Genomic DNA, 17,339 nt, shown 5'->3' with positions numbered 1-17,339 from the left:
GTTCACCGATCACAATGACGCTTGTTATATTTTAATAGATCGGACAATTACGCACGCTATGGTATATTATGTTTATTTTTTATTTTTTTTTATATGTTTTATTTATATAATGGGAACGGGGGGGGGGGTGATTTAAACTTATTGGGGGAGGGGTTTTGGGGTAGTGTGTTAGTGATTTTAACTTTCTTTTTTATACATTTTAAGTCCCTTTGGGGGACTTGTACATACATAACTTTGATTATGCACACTGATCATTGCTATGCCATAGGCATAGCATTGATCAGTGTTAGCGGCACTCTGCTCATTGAGCCTGCCTGTGCAGGCTCAGTGACCAGAGCGCCCATTGGACCGCACGCAGGCGAGAGACCTCCGGCGGTCCGTTTTAACGATCGGGACCCCTGCAGTAACACTGCGGGGGTCCCGATCGGTAAGTGACATGGGGACTCCCCCTGTCACTTACACTTAAACCGTGCGGCGTTTAAGGAGTTAATGGCACGCTGCAGCGCGTCATTAACAGTGAGGTGCCGGCAGCCGGCCTCCACCTGCTATGAAGCGCGCTTCATAGCTCAGGACGTACCGGTACAGTATGTCCAGGGTCGTCTGGGCACAGACTTCCAGGACGTGCCGGTACGTCCTAAGTCGTCTAGGGGTTAACAGTCCGGTAAACATTTGCATCATAATATAACTAGGTCGAGTACAAGTGATCAAAGAACTCCATCTGCTCATCTTGTTGCTTCTTCAGTGAAAGAGACTGTCAGTAAGTTTATGGTGTCCTATCTCAGGGTAGCATAAACTAGTTACAGAGAAATTGAACAGAATGATGTATCACTTACATTGTCCTGTGCAGCTGATCCTGAGATATCCTCCTGAGTAACGTGGAAAATAAGTAGTCCTCTCCATTATAGGTGTGATCAGTAGTCCTGGATATTTGTGAGCACCAGCAAACTCTGCCCACCAGCTGTTTATTGGCAGTTATCTATCCATGCCATGTATAGGAAGTCACCTGTCAATCAGCAGCTGGAGGGAGGGGATGTGGCAAGAATCCTATTCTGCATATTAGGAGAACTGCTAAAAAGAATAATGTCAGTAATACACTGATCTGTTCAGGATTTCTGTCACTAGTTTATGCTACCCTCATTTAAGGTAGCCATGTCTAGGCAGTACGATGAGGTTATTTACCATCCTGATTTCAGTTTATATAAAAGCCTTTTTATTCTGTAAATTACAATTCTCTGTGATGTGGAATTTGTGATTTTGGAAATAAAAATACGTAAAAAAAAAAATTCACATGACCGACAAGATAAAAAGGTATGATGTGCCCATTTCTGGCCTCAGACTGAACCACATTTGTGATCTCCAATGAGTGCAGCAGCCTGGGGACCTGATGTGTCTGTTCCAGAGGATCCAGTCATGTATAAGACGCGTCGGATAAGTAGGATTGACAATGGTCAGGTGTACATTGCTCCATGGAGATACTCCAGCCTGTGTTCCCTCTGCTGTTTTCTTGCCTGCAATACATACCATAACATTTCATCATCATTGGGATAAAGGGGCAAAGGATTCTTAAGACGTCAACACAGCCCAACAGAAGCTTGGTGACAAACATGGGTTAAAGGGGGTATTCTGGCAAATAAAATAATTTTTCTTTACATTTTTCATAGTTTTTAATATAACATTATTAAAGTTTTTTGTATCATGAATGGCAGCAGTAACGCCCTTCTGCTGTTCCAGATGACTGTCGGGAACTGCAGGCCTGCACAAGCCCTGTCCCACCACATTTACATATCTCTAATGCAGTTTTATGCAGCGCTAGCGATTATGGACCTCCCCTGATGTCTTTTCTAATGAATATTAGCCCTAGCCAATACATGAAGAAATGGTAAAATAATATCTAATACCTCTATACTATTAACTCTTAAATAGCTGTCATTTAACCCTTACTGTGTAGCTACTAAACTGCAGACCACACTTTTTTTTTTTGCCATACATATTAATAATCATCATCCAACTTACAAATAGTTTTGATTGAAGCCAGATCCACATATATATATATATTATATACACATACACACACTCACCGGCCACTTTATTAGGTACACCTGTCCAACTGCACGTTACCACTTAATTTCTAATCAGCCAATCACATGGCGGCAACTCAGTGCATTTAGGCATGTAGACATGGTCAAGACAATCTCCTGCAGTTCAAACCGAGCATCAGTATGGGGAAGAAAGGTGATTTGAGTGCCTTTGAACGTGGCATGGTTGTTGGTGCCAGAAGGGCTGGTCTGAGTATTTCAGAAACTGCTGATCTACTGGGATTTTCACGCACAACCATCTCTAGGGTTTACAGAGAATGGTCCGAAAAAGAAAAAACATCCAGTGAGCGGCAGTTCTGTGGGCGGAAATGCCTTGTTGAGGTCACAGGAGAATGGGCAGACTGGTTCGAGCTGATAGAAAGGCAACAGTGACTCAAATAGCCAACCGTTACAACCAAGGTAGGCAGAAGAGCATCTCTGAACGCACAGTACGTCCAACTTTGAGGCAGATGGGCTACAGCAGCAGAAGACCACACCGGGTGCCACTCCTTTCAGCTAAGAACAGGAAACTGAGGCTACAATTTGCACAAGCTCATCGAAATTGGACAGTAGAAGATAGGAAAAACGTTGCCTGGTCTGATGAGTCTCGATTTCTGCTGCGACATTCGGATGGTAGGGTCAGAATTTGGCGTCAACAACATGAAAGCATGGATCCATCCTGCCTTGTATCAACGGTTCAGGCTGGTGGTGGTGGTGTCATGGTGTGGGGAATATTTTCTTGGCACTCTTTGGGCCCCTTGGTACCAACTAAGCATCGTTGCAACGCCACAGCCTACCTGAGTATTGTTGCTGACCATGTCCATCCCTTTATGACCCCAATGTACCCAACATCTGATGGCTACTTTCAGCAGGATAATGCGCCATGTCATAAAGCTAGAATCATCTCAGACTGGTTTCTTGAACATGACAATGAGTTCACTGTACTCCAATGGCCTCCACAGTCACCAGATCTCAATCCAATAGAGCATCTTTGGGATGTGGTGGAACGGGAGATTCGCATCATGGATGTGCAGCCGACAAATCTGCGGCAACTGTGTGATGCCATCATGTCAATATGGACCAAAATCTCTGAGGAAGCTTCCAGCACCTTGTTCTATCTATGCCACGAAGAATTGAGGCAGTTCTGAAGGCAAAAGGGGGTCCAACCCGTTACTAGCATGGTGTACCTAATAAAGTGGCCGGTGAGTGTATATGTATGTGTGTATATATATATATATATATATATATATATATATATATAAAATCAGCCCGTACGCTGACTGTATATCACTGAACTCTTTAACTCTCAAAATTATTAATTTTGAAGCTGTGATCACTGAAACAGTTAAAGCTTTACGGCTGTTTCAGTACAGTAGCGGAGAGCTTCAACTCTTAATGGACTCCCTTTATCCTAATTCCTCACTCCTCATGTATGGATAACCAGGGCCGGGACAAAGGGTAGGCCAGGGTAGGCGATGGCCTAGGGCGCCATCTCCTGGTGAATTACAGGGGGCGCAATGTAGCTCCACGTAAAAATCCCCCCACCTGACCTCATACAGCAGCATCCCTTCTCCACTCTGCTCCAGCTCCGCAACGGCAGGACCTGCGCTGCTCCTCCTCTCTTCTGCTTGGCTCCAGAGCAGAAGAAAAGCTTCTAATTAATGTCACATGACCTCTGGAGCCAATCAGGAGAGGGGAGAAGTGCAGGGACAAGTGTAATGGCAGATGCCCCAACCCCCGCCCCCCCTCCCGACAAAAAACGATGAGGAGACTGATCGGCATCCTCAGAAACATCCTCAGTGTCCTCCTCCACTGCTACTGCTGTGTGGGTGGGTGAGTATTTGTGTACTAATGGAGTGTGTGTGTGTGTTTGTGTGTGTGTGTTAGTGGAATGTGTGACTGAGATAGGATAACTCCCAGCATGACCTGTGTAACTGAGGTAGGACAACAACTCCCAGCATGACCTGTGTGACTGAGATAGGACAACTCCCAGCATGACCTGTATGACTGAGGTAGGACAACAACTCCCAGCATGACCTGTGTGACTGAGGTAGGACAACTCCCAGCATGACCTGTATGACTGAGGTAGGACAACTCCCAGCATGACCTGTATGACTGAGATAGGACAACAACTCCCAGCATGACCTGTATGACTGAGGTAGGACAACAACTCCCAGCATGACCTGTATGACTGAGGTAGGACAACTCCCAGCATGACTTGTATGACTGAGGTAGGACAACTCCCAGCATGACCTGTGTGGCAGAGGTAGGACAACAACTCCCAGCATGACCTATGTGGCTGAGGTAGGACAACAACTCCCAGCATGACCTGTATGACTGAGGTAGGACAACAAACCCCAGCATGACCTGTGTGGCTGAGGTAGAACAACTCCCAGCATGACCTGTGTGGCTGAGGAAGGACAACAAAACCCAGCATGACCTGTGTGGCTGAGGAAGGACAACAAAACCCAGCATGACCTGTGTGGCAGAGGTAGGACAACAACTTCCAGCATGACCTATGTGGCTGAGGTAGGACAACAACTCCCAGCATGACCTCTGTGGCTGAGGTAGGACAACAACTCCCAGCATGACCTGTGTGACTGAGATAGGACAACTCCCAGCATGACCTGTATGACTGAGGTAGGACAACAACTCCCAGCATGACCTGTGTGACTGAGATAGGACAACTCCCAGCATGACCTGTATGACTGAGGTAGGACAACAACTCCCAGCATGACCTGTATGACTGAGGTAGGACAACAACTCCCAGCATGACCTGTATGACTGAGGTAGGACAACAACTCCCAGCATGACCTATATGACTAAGGTAGGACAACAACTCCCAGCATGACCTGTATGACTGAGGTAGGACAACAACTCCCAGCATGACCTGTATGACTGAGGTAGGACAACTCCCAGCATGACCTGTATGACTGAGGTAGGACAACAACTCCCAGCATGACCTATATGACTGAGGTAGGACAACAACTCCCAGCATGACCTGTATGACTGAGGTAGGACAACTCCCAGCATGACTTGTATGACTGAGGTAGGACAACTCCCAGCATGACCTGTGTGGCAGAGGTAGGACAACAACTCCCAGCATGACCTATGTGGCTGAGGTAGGACAACAACTCCCAGCATGACCTGTATGACTGAGGTAGGACAACAAACCCCAGCATGACCTGTGTGACTGAGGTAGAACAACTCCCAGCATGACCTGTGTGGCTGAGGAAGGACAACAAAACCCAGCATGACCTGTGTGGCAGAGGTAGGACAACAACTCCCAGCATGACCTATGTGGCTGAGGTAGGACAACAACTCCCAGCATGACCTCTGTGGCTGAGGTAGGACAACAACTCCCAGCATGACCTGTGTGACTGAGATAGGACAACTCCCAGCATGACCTGTATGACTGAGGTAGGACACCAACTCCCAGCATGACCTGTATGACTGAGGTAGGACAACAACTCCCAGCATGACCTGTGTGGCTGAGGTAGGACAACAACTCCCAGCATGACCTGTGTGGCTGAGGTAGAACTACAGCCCGCAGCATTCACCTGTGTGACTAGGGTAGAACTACAGCTCCCAGCATGCTCCTGTGTGTGTAGGGAGGGGGGGGGGCGCCATTTGCCTTCTCTGCCTAGGGCACCAAAACTCCTTGTCCCGGCCCTGTGGATAACTATATGTATATCTCTGTAATGTCAGATTTTTGTCTATGTATGTAACCCCAGAATTGTAAAGTGCTGCGAAATCTGTTGGCGCTATATAAATAAAAAATATTATTGTTATTACGATGCAGGGAGTCTCATAAGAGTTGGAAAGTTTAGTCCATGATATACAGTCAGCTTACGGTTCATTTATATATATCACGGACTGAATTCTATCCTGTCATTCTGTGTCTATAGCGCCTATTCAGACCTATGTGTCTCTATGGTAACAGACTACAAGTCAGAGCTACAGTCACACTGCCTTACATCTGTCAGCACTAAGTAAGACTGATAAGTATCATTGCTTTTCCTTCTCACCTTCTCCTGTTTGTATTCTTCATATTCTGGACTATCTGTAGGTAGTTCATCTCTGCATAGAGGACAGGAATTTGTCTACGGAGAACAGACAGATGTCATTAGCCATACATTACTATACTGATGCAGATAAAAATTCTCAAACAAATTGAGTTAAAGTGTCAGTGTCATTTCAAAAAAACTTTTGACATGTCAGAGAGAGGTCCGGTTCTAAGTGGTCAGACCTATACCGTTTGTGAGAACGAACTGGGAGAAGTCAGCGCTTAGCGTGGTCCTCTCCTGGCTGTATGTCACGTGATAAGTCAGACTCATAATGAAAGTCTATGAGGCCATCTTTTCTTACTGACACAGAGCGGGGGGAGAGGACTGTGTGGTAGCGAGATCCTCTCACGGCTTGTTCTCATGATCGGTTAGGGTCTGACCAATCACAACGCAATCACAATTGTTGATTTGTCTCTGTGTGTGGTCGGACCATGTCCAAATGACTCTTGAGCAAACATTTGTGACTTTTTTGGGGGGACGCTCTGTCAGACCACCCCCATTTAAAATGAAATTTTTTTTTAAAAAACTCTTACCTTTCCAAGCCACGGCAGGATGCAGGCCGCATGGAAGAGGTGCTCGCAGGGCAGCTTCCTTACCGTTTCATCCTCCTCAAACTCCAGCAGACACACTGGACACTTCAGGCCGGCATCTGTACCATATGGAACAGTTACTTGCATTGATGCAATAGCCACTTCTGAGCCCCCGGGGTCCCCTTTTTGCACTATACTGTACCTTCTTATGGTGGATATTTTTCTATCTTCTAATTACATAAAGTTTTATTCTCAACACAGAGGGATCTATAATTACTAGAGATGAGTGCAACTCGAGCATTCTGGAGTCCGATCATTCAACCATGTACCGGTGGCTGAAGAAGTTGGACGCAGCCCTAGACAGTCTGGGGAAACATGGATACAGCCATAGGCTATACCCAGGACTCCCTAGGGCTGCATCCAACTGTAAATGTGTATGGCCAGCTCTGGACCCCCTGTATGCCACAAAATAGTTACAGTAACTCCTTAGATCAAGAACTGGAGTAACCAATATCAGTTACTACGTCTAGCTTCTTACCTGCTTGCTTCGCTGTCACCGTAACTTTTGGCAAGTTTTCTACCACTTTTTTGGCAGCTGGTGGTGGAAGTCTATGGTCCCAGTCTACAGCATCCAGATCTCCAATATCAATATCCAAGCCATTGAGAAGACTCCTGAGCAGAATCAAGAAAGCAAAAGCTAAGCAACAATCATTACAATATAAAACAGAGGGCATAATTAATATCAGGCTGTAGAATACCGCTATATAGCAGATGGGGCTTGAGAAAGAAGCGATATAGATAGATATTTTTTTTTCATTATAGGGGTATTTCACATTTAAACATAACTTTTGATATGTTGCTGCCCATGGTAAAACTAATAATCCATTCCATACTTGTTATTATAAATTCAGTCTCCTTCCCCCAGTTCTGAGATGCTGCTTTCTGCTGAAGACACAAAAATCTGTGTATACGCCTTTCTATGTCCCCCCTTCTCCCCCTCCCTTCTGAGACGGCTGATGTAAACAAGTCCCTCGCAGGCTTTATCTGCAATATTGTAGCTTCTTTGTATTGCTGGGAGGGATAATCACAGTGAGTTTATTAGCAACTTGACCTCAGAATAACCCTCCCAGGATTACAAAGAAGCTACAATGTTTCAGATAAAGTCAGTCGTCATCATCATCATCATCTGCCTCAGAAGGGAGGGGGGAGACAGAGAGAAAGGCTTACACAAAGATTTTTGTGTCTTCATCAGAAAGCAGCAGCTGAGAACTGGGAAAGGGAGACTGAAAAAATAAGTATGGAAGGAATTGTTGTTCACCATGGGCAGCACCATCAAGAGTTATGTTTGAGTGGAATACCCCTTTAAGAATTATTAGGATTTACAAGAGAGGATGAGGAGGATGGGCTCCATCCAGTTCTCTGTGATGTTCAGCTGCGGACCATCAGGCGGTGCTTTTTATTTTCCCTGCACTACTGGAGCTCCCAGGATTTCCCTTTGAATATCACTAGGAGCGCAGCAATGAAAATAAACTGTATGACAAACATATGGTGAAAAGACCGAAAAATCTGATGGAATCAGCAAGACGGCAGTTCCAAGTAAATGAAGTCAGGAACCAAAAGCACGGGATACAATCTTCATATTCGGCCTCCAACTACCAAAACGCAGTAACATTTAGCAAGACACAAATCACAGGGCTCCAGGTTTTGCAACTGTAATAGATACAGAACAATGCATCAGCGTTATGACTGATGTATACGACTAGGGAGGCCTAGTACCATACAGTTATATTGTATGGTCTACTGATTGTACATAGGGGGAGATTTATCACACATGGTGTAAAGTGAAACTGGCTCAGTTGCCCCTAGCAACCAATCAGATTCCACCTTTCATTTACCTAAGAGTCTGTAAGGAATGAAAGGTGGAATCTGATTGGTTGCTAGGGGCAACTGAGCCAGTTTCACTTTACACCATGTTTGATTAATCTACCCCATAGTGTCTGTATAGTAAAAGCTGCAATCACAATTCTGCTGACTTTCTATCAGTTCGTAATTCACATATTCTGAGTTCATATCTGCCAACAGCCCCTGCTAGTTCAGGGTCTTCTGTAATTTGCATTCTGTAAGGTGTAATCTTTATGTATCATAGTATTATTGATGTATTGTCAGCACAGTATAAATCAGCAGTATTCTGATTACAGCTCTGGATGTGAATAGGATAAAAGGAATTCTGTAGTTTCTCATACTTTGTATATACTGTTCACTGGGCACAAAAGGGGTAAAGTGTTTATCGCCAAAGGTATGTGGAGTGTTATAGGCCATGCAATGCCCTTCTGGGGGGAAAAAAAAAAATAAAAAATCTCTTTTCTAGAGGGTTTGCTCTCTTTTTGCAAATCAACTGATGTCACAAAGTACCAGAGATTTGTACTTTACTTCTATTTACCAATCTCAAGTCTTCCAGTACTTATCAACTGCTGTATGTCCTGCAGGAAGTGGTATATTCTTTCCAGTCTGACACAGTGCAAGTCAGGAACGGTCCAGAGCAGTAGCAAATCCTTAAAGAAAATCTCTCCTGCTCTCCAGACTGGAAAGAATACACCACTTCCTGCAGGACATACAGCAGCTGATAAGTACTGTAAGACTGAAGATTTTTAAATAGAAGCAAATCACAAATCTCTGGCACCAGTTCACGAGGGGATTAATAGCCAAGCCAGAATCTCTCCCAGAAGGAAGCGTTACCCATGTGTTGACAGCTATTTTAGGGGTTCTTGCCGCTTCGCCAGTTGAGAGCAGGGTCCAGGCGCCTTTTAAAAAAGCACCACTCTTGTGCATGTCTGGTATTACAGCTTAGGATTGTTAACTTGATCCACAACACCAAGAACAAGAATTATGAAGTTTCTGGAAAGAAAACTTCCATGTTGTTCTAATGTCATACCGGTCATTTAGTGGCCAGTGAAAGGTCATGGTTCCTGAACAACATTGACAAGAGGAAGGAAGGCGCGCAAGTTATGTTACATCTAAACAATGATACCCATCAGCCCACTGCGAGATTTATAGCAACAAGTCATGAAGGAGGAAGTTACTTGGAACTGAAGAATTAGGAAAAACACCAAGAAATTCAATCTCTGTCCTGAGAAAAAAGGAAGACAGAGTTGGCACAAAGAATGGCAGCGTCTAATACACCGGAAAAGCAGAAAGTCTAACAGAGGAATATGGACCAGGAGTATATACAGTACTCACCAGCCTAATATACAGTCACTATGGACCAAAAGTATATACAGTACTCACCTGCCCTATATACAGGGACTATGGACCAGGAGTATATACAGTAGTCACTGGCATAATATACAGGCACTATGGACCAGGAGTATATACAGTACTCACCGGTCTAATATACAGGCACTATGGACCAGGAGTATATACAGTACTCACCGGTCTAATATACAGGCACTATGGACCAGGAGTATATACAGTACTCACCAGTCTAATATACAGGCACTATGGACCAGGAGTATATACAGTACATAATGGCCTAATATACAGGGACTATGGACCAGGAGTATATACAGTACTCACCTGCCCTATATACAAGGACTATGGAACAGGAGTATATACAGTACATAATGGCCTAATATACAGGCACTATGGACCAGGAGTATATACAGTACTCACTGGCCTAATATACAGGCACTATGGACCAGGAGTATATACAGTACTCACCGGTCTAATATACAGGCACTATGGACCAGGAGTATATACAGTACTCACCGGTCTAATATACAGGCACTATGGACCAGGAGTATATACAGTACTCACCTGCCCTATATACAGGGACTATAGACCAGGAGTATATACAGTACTCACCTGCCCAATATACAGGGACTATAGACCAGGAATATATACTGTACTCAGCATATACAGCATGCATACATTCAGTCACTGGGATGTATAGGAGACACCCTCAGTTGCAGACACGACTTGCTGAGCTTAGATATAACGGATTTGGTAATGGAGTCAATTGGAGTTTATAATCCATCAAGCTCTACCTTTTCATCATCTGATATTGCAGACATTAAGTTACAATTATGGCTCCAACAACAGCAACGGCCACTGCCAGAGGTACTTCTGCTGGCTATGCTTGTCTGTGTGAACACTGGGACCTGCCTAACTCATATGTTATCTCATATATATACACTGCAGTCTTACATGAGATGGCACTGTAACACACCTGCTGTAAAAACATGGTGGTAAATGTTGCAGAGGCACCAACATACCATATATTTAGTATAGTATCTTATATAAAATGAAGCAGTCAGGTGACAACATGCTCCTGAGCCCTAGTAGGGGTAAACTGCACAGGATACAGGATAGTCCCATAAAGAATGAAGAAGGGATTGAGTGTGTGTGCACACTCCTGATGGTTCCAGAGGTCAGACGATATGCTAGCTATCCTCTCGATAACATTTAATCATGGTATAACCCCTCCTTCCTGCACCACAACATACTATTGGGATGTGTTGCCAGTAAGCGGATATAGAGGGGGGTCACAATGCGACCCCTTTGTATACCGGGTGGTCCCCGTCTGCTATCAGTAGCTGGGGGCTTTTGCAAGTAGCCAGCATGGTGGAGCAATCCTACGTGCTGGCTACTGACAGCAGCATTTAAATTGCTTTCCATACCGGTCATTGATAGTCCAGTGACCCGATCAGCTCCCCACAGTGAGATCACATGGAGCCGATCCGTTACATAGGCAGCCGGGGCAACCCGTTGGGAGTAGTAGTTAGTAATAGTAGATTTAGCCTAGTTAGTCAATGGCCAGATGTTATGTCACGGCTATGGCACGAGGGGAGCTGACTAACTGACGGGCACCTGTCCAAGCGGGACCCCGTTACACCACACAATTCTTCGTTGTCCTTAGTCAAGGCCCCAATAATCAAACCAATGCCAGGGTTCAGAAACAACGGTAGTTGTATGTTTATTAACTCGGTGGTTACTAATAGCAACAGTCGTTCTCTGGACGCAGCCAGGATTGAAGCAAACAACTGATAATAGTAGTTGATGCTGCAATAGGCCGTGGTGTAGTAGCGTTACTTTGAGTGAGGGACAATTGAATGATGGGCGTAGTAGTCTCGGGAGTATAATGTTGGGTAAACAGGCTGAACAGGATACTTGCTGTTAACAATGAGGAAGCGACTGTGACTGGAAACAACACCCAGATCTTAGATAAATATGATAATTGAAGAGTCAGGATGATCTGGACTAGACAGGAATACTTCAGACCAGCAATAGATAGGATACCGCAGGTTTGTGGAGTCTCCTCTTGAGGAGACACAGGAAAACACGTCCTTCCCCCTTGAAGGTAGAGGGAAGTCTCTAGAAAAACACGTCCTTCCCCCTTGAAGGTAGAGGGAAGTCTCTAGAAAAAGGGGCCAGAGCCAGAGCTCAACAGCTGTTTTGGTTACTATGGCAACCGGAGAGGTCCATGACATCAGGCCAGTGGCATTATCACACTACTAAACAGATGAACTAATATATATGAGAAATATGAGTAATACCAAACTTGAACACTGGGGGGGTGACATAACACTAACAGTTTGTAGTGGCCATTATTCCTTTCAGAACAGGTACAGTCAGAATATAAATAAATACAGACTTATCATTAGGGAAAAATCTTCTGTTCTGGGCCACTACACTGCCATCAGCAGCCCCTAGCAATCAAGTGCAGAATTTATAGATCAATGTAGCACATATGTGCTGCATTGATCCCTATGAGCAATCATGGTATTGCTCAAAGTAGATCACATTCTCGATCTCGCAGGATAATTGGCGCAAGTGTGAAAACCTGCCAAAGTGCAAAACTGATTTTTGGTCACATCACATCCCAGAAGAACTGGAATAAAAGGTGATCAAAACATTGCATATACAGTACGCAAGTGTGGTATCAATAGAAAGTACAGATCATGGCGCAAAAAAATTACACAGCCCTATATCCCAAAAAATACAAGTGTTAGGTTCAGAGTAGAACTTTTTTTTAAATGTTCGACCAGTGCCCAATGCCAGCGTATCCCCAACCCCCCCCCCCCCCCGCCCACCAGTGTGGGGATTTCTCCTCCCCTCTGTGAGGCAGTTACATGAATTCTAACGGAGAGGCGTGACAGAGAGTAGGGGGGTCTGCTGGGCTGGAAAAGACTGACAGCGATCGCGGTAACCGGATGGCATTTCAAAAAAAAGGATCAAGCCGGCGCCGATCGATTAATTTTGAAAAAAAGGCAGCGATGCACCTGATGGTCCATTCGCTTTAACCTCCTAAACATTTTTTTTTTTCAGTTTTGCAGCATATTCTATGGAAAGCTGAAGCATGTCACTACAACGTACATGAAGCACTGTGCGGCGGCTGTGCTTCCATTCAGTGATCGCCGCAGCCATCTATTCATTTACAGAACAGTCACTGACCTGGCCAGCTCCAACAAGGCGTTCTGGCGGTACTGCTCTTCAGGGACGGTGGGCTCACAGTTATGTTCATCAAAGTAGGACGCCATCAAGGACGAACGCTAAGAGGGAAAATAGAAGACTGTTCATTAGAAGATATTAAAGATCTGTAGGTGTATACCCCCTTACTACCCAGGAGACCCCATAGCCCGGCAGTGATAGATACAGGTTTATTATTACTATTTAAGCAGTAGAACTGCAGACTGATGCAATCCTACATGTAGGATTAAAGGGGCTCTCTGCTTTACATAAAACGCATACTACAGCCTGCTAGAGGTATATTATACTCACCTCACCGGGTCCAGCGATGGGGCTCTGCTTACCTCCCCCGGCCCTCCTGAATAAAAACCTGAACCTTCTGCAACCAATGACTGAGGCTGTAGTGTGCTCAGAGCATTAGCAGGGTGGATTCCAGATGGCTCAGAAGTGCTGTTAAAGCGACTCTGTACCCACTATCTGACCCCCCCCCCCCCCCCCCCCAAACCGCTTGTACCTTCAGATAGCTGCTTTTAATCCAAGATCTGTCCTGGGGTCCGTTTGGCAGGTGATGGTTATTGTCCTAAAAAACAACTTTTAAACTTGCAGCCCTGAGTCAAACTGCCGTGGCCTAGAGTGTCTGTGCCCTTACCTTGCACCAACCCTCTTCATCATTAGGAATGCTCTAGCCAGGTATTCCCCTATTCCTCACTTGTCTGAACACTGCACAGGTGCCTTAACAATCCAGCCCATGTGCCATGCTCACACAGCTGATGAATAGTAGAAAATCTGCCTGGAGCATTCCTAATGATGAGAAGGGTGGTGAGTAGGGACAGAGAGGGTGTGCCAGCCTAATGCACACACACTCTAGGCCACACCAGTTTGACTCTGGGCTGCAAGTTTAAAAGTTGTTTTTTAGGACAATAACATGCATCACCTGCCGAACAAACCCCAGGACAGATCTTGGATTAAAAGCAGCTATCCGAAGGTACAAGTGGTTTGGGGAGGAAAGATTGTGGGTACAGAGTCGCTTTAACAGCACTTCTGAGCCATCTGGATTACCTACAATCCTATACAGAGGGTGGGGAAGCAAATATAATGATGCCTGGTGTCTTGTTCTTGCAACAAGCTGTTTTATGCCCTGGCTACCAAGTCAGCAAGTGTCCAGGGGGCGGGCTCTTCTGGTTAGGTGCCATTAACGCTCTGTATTGGTTTCTTTTGCCCCTAGCCTATGATTTACAGCTTTCAATCAAGACTGGCTAGAGCTGTCAGTCATAGCTGAGTAGAGGAAGCTCAATACAAATAGTATTACGTCAAAAGAAGGACAGCAAACAACATTTTTGTCAGTCATACATAATCAAGACACCGGATATCACCCCACTCCCCTACCCAACCTCTTTCCATTGGGCAGTCTGGATGTTCAGACCGATCATTAGCCAAGAGAGAAGCTCGTGGCTGAGCACTTCTCTCCCTGCTCTCTGTGCATGCTACTGAAATGGTTCCATAGACATTATACATTATATAAGTCCATCTTGGTCACATGGCACAGATAGGAGAGAATGCATTCCAGCTTGCAAAAGGTCTAAAATACTGTTGCAAAATTACAATTACAATTGTGCAACACCGCACTTACAGGTGACCACAGCCCCCTCATCCCTCACAGATCAATCATTGATAGCTCCCCTATTATATATATAGTCAGCTGTAGGTTGGTCATGTGCACACTGTATATCAGGGTCAAACTCAGGCCCTCCAGCTGATGCAAAACTACAATTCCCATCATGCCTGGACAGCCAAAGCTAAAGCTTTGGCTGTCCAGGCATGATGGGAATTGTAGTTTTGTAACAGCTGGAGGGCCTGAGTTTGATACCAGTGAATACATAGTATACAGTCAGCGCTCTTCCGTCCTGTTACGCCTATGGGCTCAGCTATTACCTGCTCTCCCAGACCCCACAGCTACACCACATCCAGGAAGTGTCCTGCAATCCAGGTGACACAGCTCTTCAACGGCCCAGTCACTGCTGCGCGTCTCAGCCAATCAGAGATACAGACTCTTCTAATCCACCAATCGTCTTCTTAAGGGGGCGGGGTTTCGTAATAGAAGCGAAAGAGACTAGGATTTTTTTTCTTGCCGGCCATGTGACCGGCACGGGCGTGGTGTTCGGCTATCACGTGACCGTCAACTATATGTAGTTACGTTGTGTCGTAATTTACTGCCGCAAACGTTTAATGTGAATACGCCCTAAGTGGCACGTTAGGTAAGCAAAACACGTAGTGGTAATAAGCAACGTGCAATAAGTTATAGGGAATAGGGCCTAGACAAGTGACTGTGGTTAGGAAATGGAAAGTGCACAACTTATATACAATGAAAGGCAGACAGGAAGCCATATGGCCCTAGCACACAGAACATATGAGATGACGAAGGTAAGATGGCTGACCAAGGTAAGGGGAATGAGGTGGAGCCATAGTCTAGTCTAATAAGACCATTGTAGAATTAAAGGGGACCTCCAGTGAAACTCTTTTTCATTCAAATCAACTGGTGTCCGAAAGTTATATAGATTTGTTATTTACTTCTATTAAAAAAAAACTCAAGTCTTCCCATACTTATCAGCTGCTGTATGTCCTGCAAGAAATTATGTTTTCTTTTCACTCTGACACAGTGCTCTCTGCTGACATCTCTGGCCGAGACAGTAACTGCCCAGAGCAGAAGAGGTTTTCTATGGGGATTCATATATAACCGAGACAGAGTTCCTGTCCCGGCCAGAGATGTCAGCAGAGAGCACTGTGTCAGACTGAAAATAAAACATTTCCTGCATGTCATACAGCAGCTGATAAGTATGGGAAGACTTGAGATTTTTTAATAGAAGTAAATTACAAATTTATATAACTTTCTGATATCAGTTAAAGAAAAAGATTTTCGCTGGACAACCCGTTTAAACTGCCTGTCCGCACCTGCGATGGCCTGACATTTTTTCAAGTGGGATGTAATCTGCAGTGGCTACAAATGTGAACTAAGGGCCCTATTGCATGGGCCAATTATCGAGCAAAAAATCGTTATATTGTTTAAATTTGAGTGTGTATGCAGGCAACGATCAAACCACTGACGAAAATTTGTTCGTGTGTCGTGGATCTTTTGAGTTGACTACAAAATAATTGTTAACCGTTCATAAATCTTTCAGCGTACAGACGTATACATCGTTCATTCTTAATTACGATCGTTCTTATACTGGAGTACATAGACAATCATATGTGCGATCATTCCATGTATTATGGTGAAAGATTTCAGGTCGTTGGTAAAAGCATTTGTTTGCAATCGTAATCGGAGAAAATGAAAAATCACCTCATCTAATAGAAGCCTAATGGTGTGTTTACACGGAGCGATAATTCGCCCAATCGATCGTTTAACGATTTTGAAGCAACAATTTGGTTTCTATAACGATCAGCGTTTATACGAATAAATCCTTAGAAGATTCGTAAGAAAAATCTTTATTGCGATCGTTTTTAAGATCGCTTACGCCCATCTCTCACATAGGGTGAATCTTTGAAAGTTTACACGAAGTGATCTGCAAATTTTTAGCGAACGACAATTTGAGAACATGTTGAAAGATCAAAATGAAGATTTCTCACTCGTCGCTTGATCGTTCGCTGTGTTTACACGGAACAATTATCGCTCAAATTCGATCGTTATTGCAAAAATTCGAATGATAATCGTTCCGTGTAAACACAGCATAAGGCCATAGGGTGACAGTGCTACCACCGAGAGAAAAGAAAACAGCGCTCCATAGCACAGGTCAGACAATACAACAGGTTAGAGCAGTAGCTAAAAAAGCTCTCACCTGATCATGTTGTGCAACAACGAGGCACAACACTCAAAATCGCATGAACAAGGACCACAGCCACTCCCCAGATCTGTCCACAACGGGATAGAATACAAACAGAAAACTCCTCCACTCCACCTAGAGGTTGCACAGGCGCAGGACCAAGACGTGAATCAGTAGATAAATACTAAAACTATTTATTAAAAACAATCTATAAAAACAGTCAAATAGCGGCACAACAGGTTTCTTTCTCAAGCGTCATCTGCACATAAAAAGGTAGACCGACATATATACACCCATTTGATGACATTATCTAAAAATCATAGGTTAAAACCAAAGGCATATTAATAGAGATGAGCGAACCTGGAGCATGCTTGAGTCCATCCG

General features: G+C 44.6%; 1 protein-coding gene across 2 annotated transcripts; it reads right to left on the bottom strand.

Annotated features, from left to right (window-relative positions):
• Nucleotides 1–1,187: 1,187 nt before the first annotated feature.
• RNF181 (ring finger protein 181) lies at nucleotides 1,188–17,055 on the bottom strand. 2 transcript variants are annotated; one of them, XM_069959043.1, is made up of 6 exons: nucleotides 16,971–17,055; nucleotides 13,123–13,220; nucleotides 7,211–7,344; nucleotides 6,676–6,791; nucleotides 6,104–6,178; nucleotides 1,188–1,508 (listed from the first exon to the last, which is right to left on the bottom strand). In XM_069959043.1, the coding sequence occupies exons 2-6, from the start codon at nucleotides 13,206–13,208 to the stop codon at nucleotides 1,449–1,451; spliced, it is 471 nt and encodes a 156-aa protein (XP_069815144.1). In that variant the 5' UTR covers nucleotides 13,209–13,220; nucleotides 16,971–17,055; the 3' UTR covers nucleotides 1,188–1,448. The 2 variants fall into 2 exon arrangements, with proteins under 2 accessions (XP_069815144.1, XP_069815053.1); XM_069958952.1 differs by lacking the exon at nucleotides 16,971–17,055 and adding an exon at nucleotides 15,070–15,180.
• Nucleotides 17,056–17,339: the final 284 nt, after the last annotated feature.

Source organism: Dendropsophus ebraccatus, chromosome 1 (assembly GCF_027789765.1).
Source record: "Dendropsophus ebraccatus isolate aDenEbr1 chromosome 1, aDenEbr1.pat, whole genome shotgun sequence".
In the NCBI taxonomy this organism is placed as follows: Eukaryota; Metazoa; Chordata; class Amphibia; order Anura; family Hylidae; genus Dendropsophus; species Dendropsophus ebraccatus.
This window is presented reverse-complemented; position numbering and strand designations above follow the sequence as displayed.